This window comes from Carcharodon carcharias, chromosome 14 (genome assembly GCF_017639515.1).
Source record: "Carcharodon carcharias isolate sCarCar2 chromosome 14, sCarCar2.pri, whole genome shotgun sequence".
NCBI classification, from domain to species: Eukaryota; Metazoa; Chordata; class Chondrichthyes; order Lamniformes; family Lamnidae; genus Carcharodon; species Carcharodon carcharias.
The window spans coordinates 16,582,963-16,604,162 of NC_054480.1; the positions used below are offsets into that span (position 1 = coordinate 16,582,963).

Here is a 21,200-nt window from a genome sequence, read left to right on the forward strand (position 1 = left end):
TATAAAAGTAGGAAAGTTTTACTGCAGCTGTACAGAACCTTGGTGAGACCACATCTGGAGTACTGTTTACAGTTTTGGTCTCCTTATTTGGAAAAGATACAACTGCATTAGAAGCAGTACCAAGGTGATTCACTGGACCCATTCCTGGGATGAAGAGGTTATCTTATGAACAAAGGTTGAACAGGTTGGGCGTATACCCACTGGAGATAAGGAGAATTAGAGGTGATCATATTGAAACACAAGATCCTGAGGGGATTTGATAGGGTGGATACCAGGAGGATGTTTCCTCTTGTGGAAGAAGCTAGAACTAGGGGACACAGTCTGCCTTTTAAGATGGAGATGAGGAGAAAATTTTCTCTCAATGCGTTGTTAGTTTGTGGAATTCTGTTCCCCAGAAAGCAATGAAGGCTGGATCATTGAATTTTTAAAGACAGAGTTAGAGCGATTTTTGATAGACAAGGGGGTCAGGGTAGACAGGAAAGTGGAGTGAGACCACAAGCAGATCAACCATGATGTTATCAAATGGCAAAGGGCTGAATGGCCTACTCCTGCTCTTAAGTCCTATGTTGCTATGATGACAGAAATGTGCATGACACTAGTTAAAACTCCAAACCAGATGGGTGGGCTCAGTGAGTGAGGGAGCAAGAGTAATGAGAAAGAAAATAAAAGGAAAGGAGTGAGGGAAAATGAAAAGAGAAAGAGCCCAATTAACTACAGAACAGAAGAAAGCCAGTTGGTCCATCATGTCAGCTCAGGTTCTGTACAGCTGCAGTAAAACTTCCCTACTTTTATATTCCATTCCCCTTTGCAATAACTCCAACACTCCATTTGCCTTCTTAATCACTTATTGTACCTGCATGTGATTCATGTACCAGGACACCCAGATTCTCCTGTACCATTGAGTCTGTCTCCATTTAAATAGGATATTGCTTTTCTATTCTTCTTCAAAGTGGACAAGTGGAAAATCCCACATTATACTCCATCTGCCAAATATTTGCCCACTGGCTTAACAGGTATTCCTTTGTAGGCTCTTCCTCTTGGGAAATTATTTTCCTAGCTATCTTAGTGTCATCTGCAAATTTAACTACCATGGTTGCTCTGGAGCAACCCAAAATGAATCCAACTGCCTTGCTCTCTCCATAATTCTACATATTCCTGCTTCAATTATTAATACCTTAAAGATGTGAAGTATTTCATTTCGATCACTTCCCTTTGCAAAGCATTTAATGCTTTAAACAATCTTGTGCATAAAGAAACTTTTCCTAAGCAAAAACAAAAATACCTGGAAAAACTCAGCAGGTCTGGCAGCATCTGCGGAGAGGAGCACAGCTAACGTTTCTTGTCCGAATGACCCTTCAACAGAACTAAGTAAAAATAGAAGTTAGGTGAACTATAAGCTGGTTTGTGGTGGTGGTGGTGGTGGTGGGGGGGAAAACACAAAAAGAGCTGGATAGAGGGCCAGTGATAGGTGGAGATAACGGAAAGATGTCACAGACAAAAGGACAAAGAGGTGTTGAAGATGGTGATATTATCTAAGGAATGTGCTAATTAAGGGTAGAAAGCAGGAAGAGCAAGGTACAGATAGCCCTAGTAGGGGTGGGGGGGGGGTGAAGGAATCGAAAAAGGCTAAAAGGTAGAGATAAAACAATGGATGGAAATACACTTAAAAATAATGTAAGTAGGTGGGAAAAGAAAAATCTATATAAATTATTGGAAAAAACAAAAAGGAGGGGGAAAATCGGAAAGGGGGTGGGGATGGAGGAGACAGTTCACGATCTAAAATTGTTGAACTCAATATTCAGTCCGGAAGGCTGTAAAGTGCCTAGTCGGAAGATGAGGTGCTGTTCCTCCAGCTTGAGTTGAGCTTCACTGGAACAATGCAGCAAGCCAAGGATGGACATGTGGGCATGAGAGCAGGGTGGAGTGTTGAAATGGCAAGCGACAGGAAGGTCTGGGTAATACTTGCGGACAGACCGAAGGTGTTCTGCAAAGCGGTCACCCAGTCTGCGTTTGGTCTCTCCAATGTAGAGGAAACCGCATTGGCAGCAACGAATGCAGTAGACTAAGTTGAGGGCCGCAGATCGGGTGGAAACGGAGCTCGAGGTCACTTGGTCTTGATTTTCAGCCCGAATTTAAAATTTGGCAAGCGTGGATGTTTGCCACTTAGGTAGCGATGAAACCAGGAAGCCGGTCACAAAGTTAGTGGTCCGAAGACCTACCCTGAATTACATCATCTGATGTGTGTTACTTTATTAATTACTTATTTACATTAACAAAGGAAAAACTGAAATGCAACTGAAATGCTGCTTCACTTGAAAGGAGTGTTTGGGCCCTTGGACGGTGAGGAGAGGGGAAGTAAAGGGGCAGGTGTTGCGCCTTCTGTGTTGCATGGGAAGGTGCCATGGGAGGGGGTTGAGGTGTAGGGGGTGATGGAGAAGTGGACCAGGGTGTCCCGGAGGAACAATTCCTGTGGAATGCCGCCAGGGGGGTGAAGGGAAGATGTGTTTGGTGGTGGCATCATGCTGGAGTTGGCGGAGGATGATCCTTTGAATGCGGAGGCTGGTGGGGTGATAAGTGAAGACAAGGGGGACCCTATCATGTTTCTGGGAGAGAGAAGAAGGTGTGAGGGCGGATGCGCGGGAGATGGGCCGGACAACATCGGTTAAGGAAAAAGGAAGACATGTCAGAGGAGCTGTTTTTGAAAGTGACATCGTCAGAACAGATGCAACGGAGGTGAAGGAATTGAGAATGGGATGGAGTCCTTACAGGAAGCGGGGTGTGAGGAGCTGTAGTCGAGGTAGCTATGGGAGTCGGTAGGCTTGTAATGGATATTGGTGGACAGTCTATCACCAGAAATTGAGGCAGAGAGGTCAAGGAAGGGAAGTGTCAGAGATGGACCATGTGAAAATGGAGGGGTGGAAATTAGAAGCAAAATTAATAAATTTTTCCAGGTCCAGACAAGAGCATGAAGTAGCACCGAAGTAATCATCGATGTACTGGAGAAAGAGTTGTGGGAGGGGACCGGAGTAGGACTGGAACAAGGAATGTTCCACATACCCCATAAAGAGACAGGCATAGCTGGGGCCCATGCGGGTACCCATAGCCACACCTTTTATTTGGAGGAAGTGAGAAGAGTTTAAGGAGAAATTGTTCAGTGTGAGAACAAGTTCAGCCAGACAGAGGAGAGTAGTGGTGGATGGGGATTGTTCGGGCCTCTGTTCGAGGAAAAAGCGGAGAGCCATCAAACCATCCCGGTGGGGGATGGAGGTGTAGAGGGATTGGACGTCCATGGTGAAGACGAGGCAGTTGGGGCCAGGGAACTGGAAATTGTTGATATGATGTAGGGTGTCAGAGGAATCACGGATGTAGGTGGGAAGGGACTGGAGAAAAGGAGAGAGAATGGAGTCAAAATAGCAAAAAATGAGTTCCGTGGGACAGGAACAGGCTGACACGATCGGTCTGCCGGGACAGTCCTATTTGTGGATTTTGGGTAGGAGGTAGAAGCGGGCCGTCCGAGGTTGGGAGACTATCAGGTTGGAAGCTGTGGAAGGAAGATCTCCAGAGGAGATGAGGTCAGTAACAGTCCTGGAAACAATGGCTTGATGTTCAGTGGTGGGGTCATGGTCCAGGGAGAGGTAGGAGGAAGTGTCTGAGAGTTGACGCTCAGCCTCTGCGAGGTAGTGGTCAGTGCGCCAGAAACCCTTCCTACCCACTGTACACAATTCTAATCCTCCAAGGAGCTTGGGGACACAACAAGTAGAAGAACTGCAATTTCCATTATGAAAGACGTAAAGGAAAAACAAAGCTCACAATTCTCTCGGCTCCTTCACATATTCCACATTCAAGGTTGGATCTGATTAAAGAATATTATGAAGAGACTTAAGCACAGAGCCCTCTACCTGATCAGATATATGCAACACCACAGAATTACTTGGAGGAGAAAGTAAAATGATAAAAGTGCTCAAATCATTTCCTTTCTCCTTTTGGAAGGAAATGCAATCTTAAACTAAAACAAAATGGATCCCATTGTCATCTGCATCTAGGATCATCATAGCGGATCCTGACAATGCTTAATCTTTCCACAATTACAGTTCTGGACAGCTAGCTACAGCCCCAGTACTCATACTGAAATATTCATAGAAAGCAAGAGAAAGCCTTTGTAATCCAATTAATGTGTTTTTTAAATACATTAATGGATGCGAAGTGCAACAGGATAATGTGAAACAGCAGTGAACAGCTTTATGAAGATAGCCCAAGTGTTATAGTTGGCAGTTTCACTGTTACAAATAAGCAATTTTAGTACACAGCAGTTCAACTTAAATAGTCAAATTTTTCCGCTTCCCCATTCACACTGGCTTGCCATTTCTCTTCATGTAAACAGAAAGCCCTGTAACCCAAATCCCCAAGTAGAGAGAGTCCCTCAGACATGGAATTGCAACTCGTGCCCAGAGATGCAATACTTCAGCTGCACTTTATTTGTACATTTTGAATTCATTGAAAAAGCAGAAAGTTCTAGTGTTTCAATGCCAGATTAAAAAAAAACACTCAAGACAATGAAATTACAAAGTCCAGTTAAATCCAAGGTTAACCTGGCAGAGTGCTGAATTAATGCTCCTGTGTCATGGCAGAATGTTGAAAGCCCACTACAAGGTTGGCTGTGAAGTCACAGAACAGGACAAATTTTATAAAAGCAAAACACTGCAGATGCTGGAAATCTGAAATAAAAACAGAAAACACTGGAAATACTCAGCAGGTCTGGCAGCACTGGACAGAGAAATAGAGCTAACGTTTTGACTTGAAATGTTAACTGTTTCTCTGTCCACAGATGCTGACTAACCTAAGTATTTCCAGCATTTTCTGTTTTTATTTAGGACAATTGTTATGCTCAATTCGAAACACTGTTAAGTCTCGATCACAGAAGAATCTAGGGACAAAAACGTGGCGCAGACAGTAGCCTTATTTCCATTACATTTCCTGGCATTGGCTCAAAAGGATTGACCTGATCAGCAGCGTACTTTCTTGAAACAAGAAATGCTTTTGGGAGACAAAAATACTTCCCACACCATGCACACAGTATTTGTGCTGTTTTGCTGCTAATGATTTAAAAGGGAAATTGGATAGGCACTTAAGGGAAATAAATTTGTAGAGATACAGGATAGAGTGGAGGAATGGGACCAAATGAATTGCTTGACAGAGAGCCGGCATGGACTCAATAGGTCGAATGGCCTCTTGTGCTGCAATGATTATGACTCTGTAACTGCACAGCTCGAGTGTGTATGGTTCAAGTGTCTAAGTGTAAGAGTTTGTTAAATAAAATTAGTCAAGGCTCCCAACTGTCAAGTGGTTTTACATCTTCTGAAGAGCTAACAATTCTGGACAGTTGATAAGCATTTGCCTGGTACTCTGATCAAGCACATGGTTATTTCAAATTAACAGAACTCAGACTTTCTAAAAAGGGCATTAAATTTCTGTAACTCAACCAAATGAATCTGAACATTTCAATCCTATATATGCTCAAATTCATTTCTAAACGTAGCAGCATCATTTCCGATTATTCAGCATACACAGAACGGTATTAATTAATGGTAATAATTCAAGTGATTATGGCCTTGAAACATCAGAGATTAAGGCAAAGTTAAACTTGAATGTATCTTGAATGAGTTGCAATAGGCAGCTGAACAACACAGTGTATACAGACTTGTGATTATGCTGGGCATTATTTTCCGTCCTTCTAATATACACAATGGAGCGAATGGGAGTGATTTGGTGGGCTGTAAATGTTCTTTCATTTTCATGATCTGCTTGCAAAATGCTGGAGCCAATGTTGAAATAAAGCCAACCAGCATAATCCAGCATAGTGGATGCACAGCGATGCCCATGCTGAACAATTAGCAATTGTGACACACATCACACTACTAAAAGCACGGCAGCCAAGCTTTGCTGAGGGTCATGTTAAGGGCATGCAGTTGAAGCTGCTCATTAATGCATTAACAGTTCTATCTTCAAATGAGGAACAAATAATTAAAGGAAAAAAAAAATCAGGCTAGGCAGAGGAAAAGAAACCAACACACAAGTCAAATAAGCTTGCTCAGCAGCAACATGCTGGAAATAATATACAGGCAAAGCATGGCAAGAAGTCGGTGTATACCTGACCCGTTGACTGCTCCACAAGCCCCGTCACATGACTACATGGGGCTCGGGTTCGTCCGCCTGCGGCGGGGGGAGTTGGGCTTTTGTTGCATAGAGTTGGCCAGGCTAGCAGGGGAGCCCGAGACAGTGGGGAAGTGGGTGAGTCTTGGCGTGTGTGGCATGATCTCAGCTGAAGACTCGTAGCTGATTGAGTAACAGAGCGTGAAAAGGGAGAGGGATAGGGTAATAGGAAGAGAACAAAAAAAAGGAAGTTTTATTAATGAAAGAGTGCACAAACAAATTTTAAAAGAACAGCAAATGCAAATACAAAGAAATCTTAAGTCTTCCATTTGATACAAACCTGGCATTCCAAATTCCTTTCTAAATTTAGATCCGAGCATGAACATTCAGAAGAAATTTCAGCATTTGAAAACCTATCTGCCTGGTTTAGAACAGCCATGATGACTCTCAACACTCGCAATGACTGAGAGGAATGGATTAGACACAAAGGCAGTATTTACTAACTGAATTTGCTACATCAAAAATCAAGATATTATGTACTATAGCTTGGAATGGAGAACAAGAAAAAAAAATGGCTTACCCTCCATTCCCTTCTTTGCAAACAGTCACCTGGAAGGTAGGCTATATTTAAACTCAATTTGCTACTGCATTAGCAAAGGTACAAAGAAAGAATAGTCATCACACAGACCCACATAACGTGTCATTGCAACATCAATCTGCTGCAGAATGGGCTTTAAAACCAAATCTGTCCATCCTGGTTTCTGAATTAGAACCAACCAATTAGTCCCGTGATTCCGTCCTGAGATCGCACAGATTCCTTTGATTTTTACTGCATAGTACTTCTGATTCAGCTGGGGTGGGGAGCAGAACAGCAACACAGATCGGAAGAAAAACTGTTCGATCTTTTGAGCTCAGCTAGGAATTGTAGAAGTTCTGTGACTTGGGGGGGGGGGGGGCGCCTTGTGTAAAGAAGCAGCTTGGGTGTCTGATCCTGGTTGCTATTCAGCAACCCTCTAAAGTACATCAGGCTCAGTTATGATACCTCACATGATTGAATAACCAAGCTGATAACTCAAATACGAAACAGCAGCAGGCTGCAGGAAGCAGAGGATATTTAGTATCTGTACCTCACCATGAGTTAACACTTTTCAGCTTGGCAAGAATGACATTTGACAGAAAGAGGGAAAAAAAAACAAGTTTTTGAACTTACTTTCCATTGTCACTTTACACCTTTTCGCTATGCATCTTTCCTGCCCTTTGAGAAGGTGGGCAAGAACTTATCTTCCATATTTGTCAAGCCAGTGTGCGAAAACACAGGTTAATAATATGTCCTTTATTGAGATGTGATGTGAAACACAAGAAAGGTGTTAATAAAGATCTGGAGCTTCATTAAAATAGAACTTACTATATCGAGGCTTCACTAGTATGAACACAGAAAATCCAATAATCTTAATTTATCCATTATAAATTACTATGCCCATATTTATAATGGAAACTCTGCAACTGGATACTGGATGCTGCACCTAGATGACCAATTTTTATTTCCCTTTTTATCTTTTCTTCAGAGCTGAGTGATCATAGGGACAAGATATCCAGCAGCTTAAGCTGAGTACAGGTCCAACCCACCAGGAACAAGAAAAACTCACTAACACTCGGCGTTTCCAGATTTACAAAAAATAGTTTGAATAAAATTAGTGACTTGTTTAATTTTTCAGTTCTCAAGAGCTAAGCAAGACAACGGCTCACCCGAGATCCTGTTTGAATGTATTTGGAGGACTGCCCATCTTTATTGCTACCTTCTAAACCCTTAAGAGAACGTTAAAAAGTATGGTTCACAACGTTCCTGCAATTCTTTATCAGTGTTAGATCAGACTTGTTCATCAGCAAACTGCACAACGGGAGTGCTAAGCTGTGAATTTCCATAATTCTGCAGAGCTCTGACTGCTGGGTAAAGCAAATAAAAGGTCTGCCAGGTTTCTGATTGCTGACTACCCAGCAACTTTTGTTGTTAACTGCAGGTCTCCGTGGAATGAACAGAAATGGGCTTGGTTGCATCACCTTTCATGATTGAATATATCGCTGCCCTTTCAGCCTAGCCAGCGATGCCCACATGCCGTGAAAGAATCAATACCTAGGCTAACACGCGAAGTGTGGCCTCTTGAGCAACAGATCTGACAATCCTCAAAGAACACTGCATCACCAAGAGTCAGCTCTTCAGAGAACAGGGCGGGGGGGAAATCAGTTTTCTGGAGTTAACACTTCCCATTCAAGTCACTGTAAGGGACATTTTTTGCACAAAGTAGCTGCTTTTCAGCTAACCTCCAAGTAGTGTTACAAAACAAATAGGAACAACATAGCACTTAACGCCAAAAAGTTTACATGTGCAGCGATTCACTGATTTGCTGTGTAATGGCAGAAACAACAAGTAGGGACACACAAAATGTGTGTGTGGGGAGGTGAGGTGGCATTAAGAACAGAAACAAGTTTACATTTACAGTGCCTCTCAAGTAGAAAAAAATGTCCCAAGGCACTTCGAAGAAACATAATTAGATAAAACCAGGCATCAAGCCAAAGCAGGAGACTGAAGGTAGACAAAAGCTCTGACTTTAAAAAGGTTAAAATATAATACTATTAGTGTAATTTCTAAATCATGGTGACAATCTACATAATTTTTACACTTCATGGAAAAATAATGATGCAGAAGTCATAGAATCAATCTTACAGCACAAAAGGTGGCCATTCAGCCTCTCTTGCCTGTGTCACCTCTTTGAAAGAGCTTTCCAATTTAGTCCACACCCCAATTTCTTTCCCAACCCCATGCAGCCCTGCCAATTTGTTCACCTGGAGCAGATGCCCAATTGCCTATTCCGAGGCAACCCACTCCTACCGCCCTCAGTTGATGTGGTCCAGATTTGAACACATTAAGCAAAAAAAAAAATCTCTGCATTCCCCCCCTCTAGTCACTGAACTTCTGATCAGAGGGAACAGTTACTCCCTACTTGCTCTATCAAAACTACTCAATTTTGAATACTTTTAACTGATTTCTCTGCTCCAAGGTGAACCACCCCAGCTTCTGCAATCTCTCCATATAACTCAACTCATCCCATATCGCATCCCAGCAAACCACACTTGTACCACCTCCAAGACATACTTCCTAATGTGTGGTACCCAGAACTGTAAATAATATTCCAGCTAACATCTAACCAGTAATTCGTAAAAGCTTAGCATGACTTCCTTGTTTTAGTACTCAATGCCCCATTTATACAGCCAAACACTACTTAACCGGCCAAGTGTGAAAAGTAGCATTCCGTTTAAACATCGAAGCCAACTTTGCCAATGTGCTTTTCCCTTTTCCTGAAGATACTGACTTTTGCTGCAGTCTGATTTCACAGGTCATTCTTCATTTTAAATCTAGGCATCAAGCAACTGCGGAGGTCATTCTAGCCAATGCACTTAAAAGTGCTCTTATGAATGTTAAATAAGTCACTGGATAGCAACTACAACTGGGAACCTTCGTGATTTTTCTCACGCACCCCGGAGACGTTGAGTTAATTTTAGCATCTCAGTCGATGTCTTGGCTGAGATCAACCAACTTGACTGAGAACCTTCTAGGATGATTAGATTAATGTTTTCTCAAGAAACAAGGTGCGATTAACCATTTGAATGACTGCAGTTATCAAATGCTTAGATCCCTAAAAATTTGTGTATTTAATTTATTAATAAGTCAAACCTTAAATGAATCCCTATCATTATTGAATAGAAAAAAACATGCAAATTCTTGCCAGGTCCCACATTTGAAAGCTAGCCACATAAAGACATGCTAATAAATAATTCTAAAGTTACTCCAATACAATTAAAAAAAACTCGAAGACTGCTGTGTTCCCATCCAACAAAAGAAAAAACCTCGCATTTATGCAGTGCTTTTCACGATCTCAGAACATCTCAAAATATTTCACAGCCGATAAATTACTTTTGATAAGCGGTTACTGTTATAGGGAAATGCAGCAGCCAAATTACACAACCAGATCACAAAATAACAGCAAGACAAATAACCAATTAAACTGTTTTAGAGATGTTGGTGGAGGGATAAATGATGGCCATGACACTAGGAGAATCCCCTAGCTTTTCTTCAAATAGTACTATGGGCTCTGAGTGACCAGACATAGGATCTTGGTACAAGGTCTTAGGCTCGCAAATGAACCTTGAAAGGAGGTGAGAGAGAAAATAGAATTGCACAAATCATCAAACCTTTTAGAAAGGGTATAGTTGATCATAACTTCCAGTATACCATGAGAGTATGACAACAGTGCACAGGCTCAAAGTGGTGAAAGGCAAATTTAGGAAAAATCAGTTCTTTCTCTAAAGAAGAATTACTAAGAATGGAGTTCCACATAAGGTAGAGGAAGAAGAAAAAAACAAATCACATTAGCTGGCTGTGATTGGGGCTGAGGTTAGAAACCTAGGTCAGTTTTAAAAAATGTATTTTTCAATAAAGATAGTTGAACCAAATAACACCCTCACATTCGAGGAATTAAAGCAAACTAAAGATATTCATAAATTGAGCACGAGAGGCATACAGTTGTTCAAAAGTCTCACAAAGTCTCATGCCACCTGTTCTGACAGGCCAGCCAAATTGGCAGCCTTGCTGGGTTTGAATTGTGGATAATGCCACCAAATCTCTCAAAGTAACCAGGATACAAAAGCAGTGCGGAGACACCGTACGTGAATCAAAGGATAAGTTAATTTCTCAAGATAGCTGAAATACTAACCACCTCGTTTTAAAAGGAGGAACTGAATGCAGTCAAAAATATCCAGTTCCCATTTTTAACCATGGCTAACTCAGCCAGCCTCCATTACATGGGCTCCTGCTCTCTTGTGAACCTTTACTAGGTTTCAGTTACTCTGTTCAAAAGCAAAAACATATACCCACACCGCCCAAAAAAAAAAATCACTTTGCTCAGCTGCCACAGTGTGGTTTGACAACCGAAAACAAGAATATGCCTTCTTGTTTTTTATTCTGCAAACAGCTGTATTTTGAATTTCAGGTGTTCGCCATAGAATCTGAATGCGGTCACCATCAGTCTGTGGCTGTGTCTGTGGATTGATTAAACATCAAAGCATAAAGCAGGTGCTCATTTGGCATTGCTGCTGCTCGATCCCCTGGGAACACTCAAGAGTACAAATTTCTCCATGCAGCTGGCCTACTGAGTACTAATGATCATCAATGCAAGGGAATTCTTTTGCTGTTGTGGCCTTTCATATAAAGTTAGGCCAGCTGTATAGGATATTAACTCTTATAAGTTCACTCAGAAGTTTCTCCCAAAAGTAATAATTGATTTTTAAATAATTTTACTGCTCTTTTTTGGTACTGACTCACTGGGATATAGTTCCAATGACACCAGTAGCTCACACAAGCGCTCTTCAACCACGTAAAGCCATGACTGTATGTGTTGCAGGATGGCTATGAAGATATTGGTGCCAAGCCTGCTAATATTCTCATATGGCATCAGCATAGGCACATGTCCAGTAGAGAGACTGCTGTTTAGTAAGAGCACCAAGGACACTTCCATCATGCTTACCATTATATCAGGTTAATTCTGCACAGATCTGGGAACTAACATGGTACCTTCCTAACTTGCAAGTCTCAAGTCTAGAAACTTTCACTTCTGAGCCATTGATAATCAGATTTTAATGCTCAAGCCAACCAGTGTAACTTGTAATGAACACAAAAAGTTAGCATGTAGGTACAGCAAGTAATTAGGAAAGCAAATGGAATGTTAGCCTTTATTGCAAGGGGAGTGGAGTATAAAAGAAGGGAAACCTCGCTACAAATGTACAGGGCATCGGTGAGACTGCACCTGGAGTACTGCATACAGTTTTCATCTCCTAACTTAAGGAAGGATATACCTGCATTGGAAGCAGTTCACAGAATGTTCATTATGCTGTTGTTTGGGATGAAGGAGTTGTCTTTTGAAGGTAGGTTGAACAGGTTGGACCTATACTTATGGGAGTGTAGAAGAATGAGAGGTGATCTTATTGAAACATTCAGGATTGAGGGGGCTCGGCGCAGGGTAGATACTGAGAGGCTGTTCCCTGTCTTGGGGGGAATTGAGAGCTAGTGGGCACAGTTTAAAAATAAGGGGTCTCCCATTTAACAGAGATAAGGAGGAATTTCTATTTTCAGAGGGTGAACAGTCTTTGGAATTCTTTTCTACAAAGAGCAATGGAGGCTGGGTCATTGAATGCTCAAGGCTGAGTTTTGATCGACAAGGGAGTCAAGGGTTATGCGGGCTGACAGGTAAGTGGAATTGAGGCCACAAACAGATCAGCCATGATCTTATTGAATGGTGGAGCAGGCTCGAGGGGCCGAATGGCCTGCTCCTGTTCCTATTCATCTTATAATTACAAAAATACACACATGATAATGCGCGTAATTTGTTATTTTCCATCTCCTGCATCTCCCTCCCAAGCCAGGTACCTGATCAGCTACCAGGATACCTATTGAATGACTCAAGGCATTGGATAACTTGCCGTGCAGAAAAACAGAAACAACTTCATAAATTGAATGGTTGGGACAGTATAGACACAAATTGGTTCCGAGAGGAACATGGAAAATTTCTGACCCCTTACAGTACATTGGGATGACAGACTCAGTGGCATATCACAACATTATTAGTGTCATTGAAAGGGGAAGGAAAGTCTATGAAAAAGGCAAAAAAAAGAGATGAGTATTTTCTATTCAAAAGGATCCCCATCTCAATCTGAAAACAAAAAGGCACAAAAATCTGGTACTTGGATTGAAGCATTAAACTCTTTGCCACATGGAGACCTGCCACTGATACTGCTCCTTATAACTTCATACTGGCTTGAGAGCTATTCAGGAGGAGTCTAATCTCAGAAAAAGTATTATTGCAGAAAAACATTATCGGATGGGCACACACAGTGTGTGATGAGCTCTGCAAGGCAACAAATCTGATGGTATTTCAGTACAAGCAGCCTATATTTTTAGAATGATTATAATTTGAGAAAGACATACAGCAAGCAATTTGAGTAGAAAGTACTCCTCTGCTTTGTCTGGTCTCCAAAATGCTCACTGAAATCTAACCATTTTAAATCTTGGGAAGATAGCATTTTACCAGTGCAACTTGTTCTCAATGTTTCAAGTGGCAGGCGTTGAGAAAACCCACTGGTCCACACACACACTTAACAGTCTTACTCTCAGCTGGGAAATAAGTCATTCAAGGGCTAACTGGGTGGCACTTGATGTATGAAAACATGGTAATTAGCTTGCTTTCTGTGTGATTTTACCCAGAAGCAGTAGCATTTCTAAATAGAACAGAAAAAATTCAATGTGTTCCGCTATAAGTAGCAGCATTTTTCCCCTCCCCGATCCAATTCCCTTTCTCTCCTTGGTCAACTGTCAGATGCGTCAATCTGGCAAATAGAAAGTCAATATCTAAGTAACTTGCCATACCAACACACTTTGTTCATCCCACTGGCTATTAGAAAAGTTGAAAAAAAGACTCAATGCTCTATGGTGGGACAATCTCATTTTAATGATGAATACCTGAAGTCCTCTAGGCAGACATATGGTCTGCTTTCCTTAATTGATGCTACACCGTCTCATTTCCATTTGTCTCTCCCACCAATAACCCAATTCCACCCCAAAAAATTAAATAAGTGCATTTAAATAGGTGCTCTTGATCTAGAGAACAGGTGGCATGTAAGCAGCCATTCGTCAATATTTCAAAAGGAAAGGCCAAGGGTGAAACTACCATATAAAGGAAACTGCAAGCACATCAATGTCCCATTCATGATGAGGGACTCGCTAAGGTTTGAAAATGTAGGAGACACATTTACTTAGCTGAGACCAGAACCACCCACCACTCTCCTTCATTCTCCCCAATTATGAAGATTGCCACTCATTATAGACAAGATGCTAGACAGCTGCATGGGACCACTGGACGTCTCCACCCAACTGCAAAACTCAGTAGGAATGGCCCTGGTACTTCTATCATGCTAGAAAGCTAAACCTGGAATACAAAGCTGAAATCTTCCTGGTTTGTATGGTCCACAGGCCCTACTGGACTGTTGCTCATTTTTAAGTTGTTCATTTTAAAAGTATCACAAGGCTTTGTTCCAAAGGCTTACTGTACTATGGAATGCAGTACTGAACCATACAAACTAGGAATGCCCCCACAGACACCAGAGTAGCAGAGAAATAATACAACTGGCTTCAGGTTCCACAACCAAAAGAAATCTGGCCTGTTTGTTTTTGGTGTTACTGAGAGATACCTGCTTTTCTGATACAGGATGGTTTCAGAGGATTCTCGATACAGGATAATTCTTTAGCACAGACTCCATAAGTGAAGTGGTTTAAGTAGAATTCATTTTATCACAAATCCTGTCATGTCAAATCGTAAATTATCTGCACTTACATACACAATAATGAATGCTAGTAGCTCGCAAGCCTGCAGTGCATAAAGGGTGTCCAGTGTAAGTTACGCAGGGAGCAATATATAGAATCAAAACTCTGCAGGTGCAATGTTTTGAAAGCCACATTCTTCATATCTATGGTAAAATTCTAGATAGCCTACCACAAATGAAAATGAAACACACTCAAGTTTATGGCTGTGCCCAAGGGAACAAATGCGCTTTCCATTGGTAAAGGACACAATCATGCCTTACATGTATACACGAAACACAAAGATGCTACGTCACATAGAAACCAGGATTTGCCAAGTAGTTTTGCAAAAGAGCGAAGTATAACTGCACCATAAATCAACTGTAGATGTTTAGTGCACACCTGACAACACTTTCAGTGTAAGCCACATTCCTCAGCTGTTACAGTTCAATGCACATTCTTACCTGAACATTTCAGTGAGTTCTCCCTTAAGCAGAGCAACAACGACTGGGAACCCAATGCAGGCAGGTACCAGGTACAGTAAAGCAGGCTGGCAATCGAAAACAAAAAAAAACTTTATATCCTCTGTACCCACAGTTTAAGCCAAATAGCAATATTTAGAAAATAAGTGCTCTTCAGTGAGTTTTGTTGTTACAAAATGACAGTTGGGCTTGCGCAAATATTTTCAGAGTGGATTCAATCACATTTCTCTATGCAGCAGACAATACAATCATCTTCCTGGAAACTCATCTTGAAAAAATACAAATTGTAGAGCCACTTGTAAACAATTGGGATTTTATTCCTTGCTGTCGCTTCCATTCTTCATGCAGCTTAAACAATGTCACCCCTCAGGGCAGAAGGTTCTCTATTGGGACAGAGGCCTTTAAAATCACTTTTCACCAATAAATTCCTGGGCAGTTTCTGGATGGTGAATTGGTAAAGAAAAAAGAGTTTTTTTTTTCATCTGACTGGGAAGAAGAAGAGAACTTTCTCATTGTTCTATGATCAAAAATTAAGCTCTTCAATGTGCAACAAATGCAAAGGGGCACACTGATGAGCCTTCAGAATGACTACTGTCATGTGATTAACAAAAGTTTAATTGCAAACAGTGATGAAATGGCATTCAAGGAAAATATTGCAAGATGAAACTTTAGCATAATATATTAGGCTTTAAAGTAGCACATGACAATAGTAATGTGAAATATAAATAATTTTCAAAGAATAACTTTAGTAGTCAACAATTTGTGACACAGAGCCTATTCACAAATACGATAGATGAGCTTTACTACTGAAATAGCTCAACAGGGTTTTAAGATAGTGGAATAACTACTTGGAGCCAATAATATTTGTATCCAAATCTGTAAATAATTGTGGGTTATCATTTAACTCGATTGTGCCAGTTAATTTTTGCTTGCTTTTGCAAAGTTTAGTCAAATCCAAAATAAAGCGCTTACTTTAGACTGTTATTTTTGCTTCCTCCAATTTTCAAGCTAAAAATAACTGAAAAGCAGTCAGAAAATACACATGTTCTTAAACTGGCAACAAAATTGACTTTAAAAGATCTATAAGGGCACAAGTTAAGGAAAAAAGTGGCAGCTACATTAAGTGGTCTATATCAAGGAATTAATTGCAAGTGCTCTTTACAGTCTGCTCTCAGACCTGATATGGTAATATTACAAAACAAAACAGAAAATGGGGGAAACATATAGCAGGTGAGTCAAAATCTGTAATGAGAGAGTTAAGACCAAGACTTTCAGATTTAGACCCGATAATATTTTTATTTTTAAAGATATGCAGAGGAATCCAGATTTCAGAAGTTATTTGTAGTGACAACCTGCAACAGGTTACTAAAGATACTAAATTCCTTCACTGTCACTGGGTCAAAATCCTGGAACTCCCTCCCTAACAGCACTGTTGATGTACCTACACCACATGGACTGCAGCGGGTCAAGAAGGCAGCTCACCACCACTTTCCCAAGGGCAATTAGGGATTGGCAATAAATGCTGGACTAGCCAGTAATGCCCACATACCATGAATAAAAAAATTAATGGGAGAGATATAGAGAAAAACCTATCAAATTTTCATCCATCAGAATTGGCTCATAGAATTAGTGAGAAATTTTAATTGGAAGGGAGCAGAAAACAATATAAGCTCAATACACATGCACTAACACATTAGATGTTGCTAGGGAAGTATGCATGCTTTATACAAGATAGTACATGACTGCAGAAAATGAGAATAATGGGACACCAATCCACAAGAGATAGGAAATGAACAAACTGGGTTTTATATAGTGAACCAGAAAACCAGAATACCTAAAACTATCCAGAGGGAAGGGAGAATCTATAATTGCAGAGAACGAGCTCAGTAGATAAATAGCGCATTGAAAATACACAAATCTCTTTATTTTTGCTGAGAGCACACAAGAGAATGCTGCTTTTCAGTTTGAATATCAATGCAACTCAAAAACTATGGTACAGGCTTGCTTGAACATCTCCTAAAGAGAATGACAAGACTAAGGTTGTACCCTTATATATCAGGAGAGAAGCATTAAAGAATGAGCAGGAACAATCAAGTTGTGTACCAGCAGATATGTTACTCTCATCTAATATAGGCAACAGCGTGGAATGAGAAGGATCTAGTTCTTATTGTCTCCCCCAACAACCACCCAATGTAAGGATTTACCAGATTGTCGGAAAGTGAAGTGTCATGAAAATATAATAATTTTCATAATATTATTGTGATTTGTTATAAAGGTAGGTTAATAGTGAGGTTTGGATTTGTTTCTCTGTGTGAGGTTGTGTATGGGGGTTTTAATTGAATTGCAGACAGCTTGTCTGGAGCTTTTATAAAAAGAGAAGCTAGATTTGAAATGCTAAATACGTAAACATGGCTGAAGTTTTAGAATGTGAGGAACAAGTACATTTTTAGATAAACCAGAGTCATGAATTTCAAAGAGTTGGTAAGGTGTTACACTGGAACAATACATCACTAGCCAACAGAGGCGAAGCCAAACATTGCGTTTATTTTTCCCAAAGGTTACTGATAATATGAGTACTATGGAAGGTTTGTATTATGGAAAAAGTTGTAAAGGCATACTGGGGCAATGGAATTTACATTAAAAAGGAAGAAACCTGTATAAAGGAGATGAGGTTTTGCATAACGAGAAGGCATTCTAAGACCTAACAAGTGTGAAAAGCCTCCGGCTTCTATGCATCAAGCTGCAGTCTACAGGAGCCAAAGCCAAGAAAACTCATTATGAATGTCCCTGTCCAGGGTATTGTGAGCTTTGCCTGGATCTGTTGAAATCCATCTGGTTTACTGTTGCCTTAATGGAGGCGTAACTGGGAGTCAGATTAATTACGGGAGCAAAGAGTTACCATAGCAGTAATTTGTGAACCTATGTGCTTAAAATCTTTTCTTCTATTAATAAATGTTTAAATTTAGTTTTGTCAAAAAAACCCTCTAAGACTCAGTGTACTTATTGCTATTGAATTCAAGGCACACATCTCTAAATAAAACTACAAATTGCCAAACAGTTGTGGTAGCTGTTTCAAGTTTCCCTCTGGGATTTGAGCAGCTCAGCATTTACCATCCACTGTGCCATTGCAGAAATCATTATCCACATGAAGCAAAGGCAAGGAGGAAAAATGCAAAACCAAGGAGCAAATTATGATAAGAAAAGTTGTTAGGCAAATTAAATGCCTTAGAACATAAGCGATTTTGTTATTCTTTCATGGGATGCAGGCATTAGTGGCAAGGTCAACACTCTTGTCCATACTTAATTGACCTTCAGAAGGTAATGCTGAGTCACCTTTTTGATTTGCTGGAGTCCATCTAGTGCAGATACACAGACATTGCTGATAGGCAAGGAGTTTCAGGATTTTAATCTTGCAACAGTGCAGGAAAGGCAATATAGTTCCAAGTCAGGATGGTCTGTGGCTTGGAGGGGAACTTGCAGGTGGCGGTGGTCTCATGCGTCTACTGTCCTTGTCCTTACAGGTGGTAGAGGTGGCAGGTTTGGAAGGTGCTATTGAAGGAGCACTGGCAAATTGCTGCAGTGCATCTTGCATACAGTATACACTCCTGACACTGTACGTCGGTGATGGAGGGAATGAATGTTGAAGGTGATGGATGGGATACTGATCAAGCAGGCTGCTTTGTCCTGAATGGTGTTCAGCTTCGAATGTTGTTGGAGTCAAACTCATCCTGACAAATAGAGAGCATTCCAACACATTCCTAACTTGTGCTCTGTAGATGGTAGAACTGGTTTTGGAGAGTCAGGTGGTGAGTTACTCTCTGCAGAATTCCTAGCCTCTGTACTGCTCTTGTAGCCACTGTATTTATATGGCTCGTCCAATTCAGTTTCTGGTCAATGGTAACCCACAGGATGTTGATAATGGGGGATTCAGTGATGGTTATGCCTCTGAATGCCATGGGAAGGTGGTTGAATTCTCTCTTGTTGTTGGAGATTTAGCACGGCATTTGACAAGATCCCACACGGCAGATTGGTCAGGAAAGTAAAAGCCCATGGGATTCTAGGTAATGTGGCAAACTGGATAAAAAGGTTGGCTTTGGACCAGGAAACAAAGAGGGGTACGATTGGGAAATTTGCAGATAACACAAAGATTGGCCAAGTAGTGGATAGTGTAGAGGGTAGCCATAATCTCAAAACAATACAGATGGGTTTGTGGAGTGGGCGGTAAAGTGGCAGATGGAGAAGTGTGAGGTCATACATTTAGGGAGGTCAAACAGTTACAGGGATTACACAATAAATGGGAATATACTAAGAGGGGTAGATGAAATGAGAGATCTTGGCGTACAAGTACACAGGTCCCTGAAGGCAGCAGTTCAAGTAGACAAGGTTGTAAAGAAGGCATATGGAATGCTCTCCTTCACTGGAGAGGTATAGAATATAAAAGTAAGGATATACTGTTGGAATTGTATAAAACACTGGTGAAGCCACAACTGTGCAGTCCTGGTCACCACATTATAGGAAGGATGTAATAGCTCTGGACAGAGTGCAGAGGAGGTTTACAAGAATGTTGCCAGGGTTAGAAAAGTGTAGCTATGAGGAGAGATTGGATGGGTTGGGGTTATTTTCCTTGGAACAAAAGAAGGCTGAGAGGTGACTTGATTGAGGTGTACAAAATTATGAGGGGAGTAGATAGAGTGGACAGGATAAAATTGTTTCCCTTGATGGAGAATTCTAGAACCAGGGGACATAGATTCAAGATAAGTGGCAGAAGGTGTAGGGGGACATGAGGAACAACTTTTTTACGCAGAGGGTAGTGGATGTCTGGAATTTGCTGCCCAAGTTGGTGATAGAGGCAGAAACTTGAAACTCTTTTAAAAAGTACCTGGACCTGCACCTAAAGTGCTGTAAGCTGCAGGGCTATGGGCCGGGTGCAGGAAGGTGGGATTAAAAAGGGCACCTGGGTGTCCTCGGGCTGGCATGGACAAGATGGGCTGAATGGCCTCCTTCTGTGCTGTAACTTTTTTATGGCTCTATGATCATTGCCTGGCACTTGTGTGGCATGAATATTACTTGTCAGTTAGCAGCCCAAGTCTGAATATTGTCAAGGTCTTGCTGCATATGGACACAGACTGCTTCAGTGTCAGAGCCATTTTTAACTGTACTCAACACTGTGCAATCATCAGGGAACATCCTGACTTATGACCTTATGATGGAGGAAAGGTCACTGAAACAGCTGAAAATGATTGGGCCTAAGAAACTACCCTGAGGAGTTCATACAGTGATGTCCTGGGACTGAGATGATTGGCCTCCAATGACCACAACTATCTTCCTCTGTGCTAGACATGACTCCAACCAGTTGAGAGTTTTCCCTCATTCCCATTGTCGTCAAATTCCAATCAGAACTGATCGGGTCTCACTGTATTGTCTGAGATCCATTATTCAGAGCGTGAAAATTGAAAGCCTGCCACATACATAGGGGCAGGTGGTGGCCTAGTGGTACTGTCACCGGACTAGTATTCCACAGACCCAGGTTAACACTCTGGGGACCCTGGTTTGAATCCCACCTCGGCAGATGGTGAAATTTGAATTCAATAAAAATCTGGAATTAAAACATCTGATGATGACCACAAAACCATTGCTGATTGTCGTGAAAACCCATGCCCTTTAGGGAAGGAAATCTGCTGTCCTTACCTGGTCTGGCCTACATGTGACTCCAGACTCACAGCAATGTGAATGATTCCTAAATGCCCTCTGAACAAGGGCAGTTAGGGATGGACAATAAATGCTGGCCTAGCCAGCGACACCCACATCCCATGGATGAATTTTTTTTTTTAAAACTACAATCTTGTATAGCTGGCTCACAACAACTTGGACTCAAGTTTAGATTTTTTTCAAAACTGAAAATCGAGTCACCACCTAAACGGAATGCTGTTCAAAGATGGGGCTGGATAGAAGGGAGCTATGAAAAAAAGCCACAGTGACTAGCCACATGACTCTACAAACAGGTAAGAAGAATGTTTATTACAGTGTACAATTTATCAAGGTAGCTAAACTACTTCAGCAATTTACAATAGAATGTACTCAGAAAGGAAGTTTTCCAACAAGGGTTATGGTGTCCCATAGCAGAGCTTCCCAGGTCTTTAGAAAGGGATGTGAAATGTCAATTG

General features: G+C 41.2%; 1 protein-coding gene across 2 annotated transcripts in view; it reads right to left on the minus strand.

Annotated features, from left to right (window-relative positions):
* Positions 1-21,200, minus strand: part of hm13 (histocompatibility (minor) 13) — an 80,199-nt gene that overhangs the window by 10,024 nt on the left and 48,975 nt on the right. Inside the window, exons 11-12 of one of the 2 annotated variants that reach the window (XM_041204707.1) lie at positions 15,019-15,104; positions 6,149-6,333 (exon numbers count right to left, since the gene is read on the minus strand). In XM_041204707.1, the coding sequence (XP_041060641.1) occupies positions 6,186-6,333; positions 15,019-15,104 (234 nt within the window). In that variant the 3' untranslated portion in view covers positions 6,149-6,185. The remainder of the gene's footprint in view (positions 1-6,148; positions 6,334-15,018; positions 15,105-21,200) is intronic. The other variant, XM_041204708.1, reaches the window with a different exon arrangement.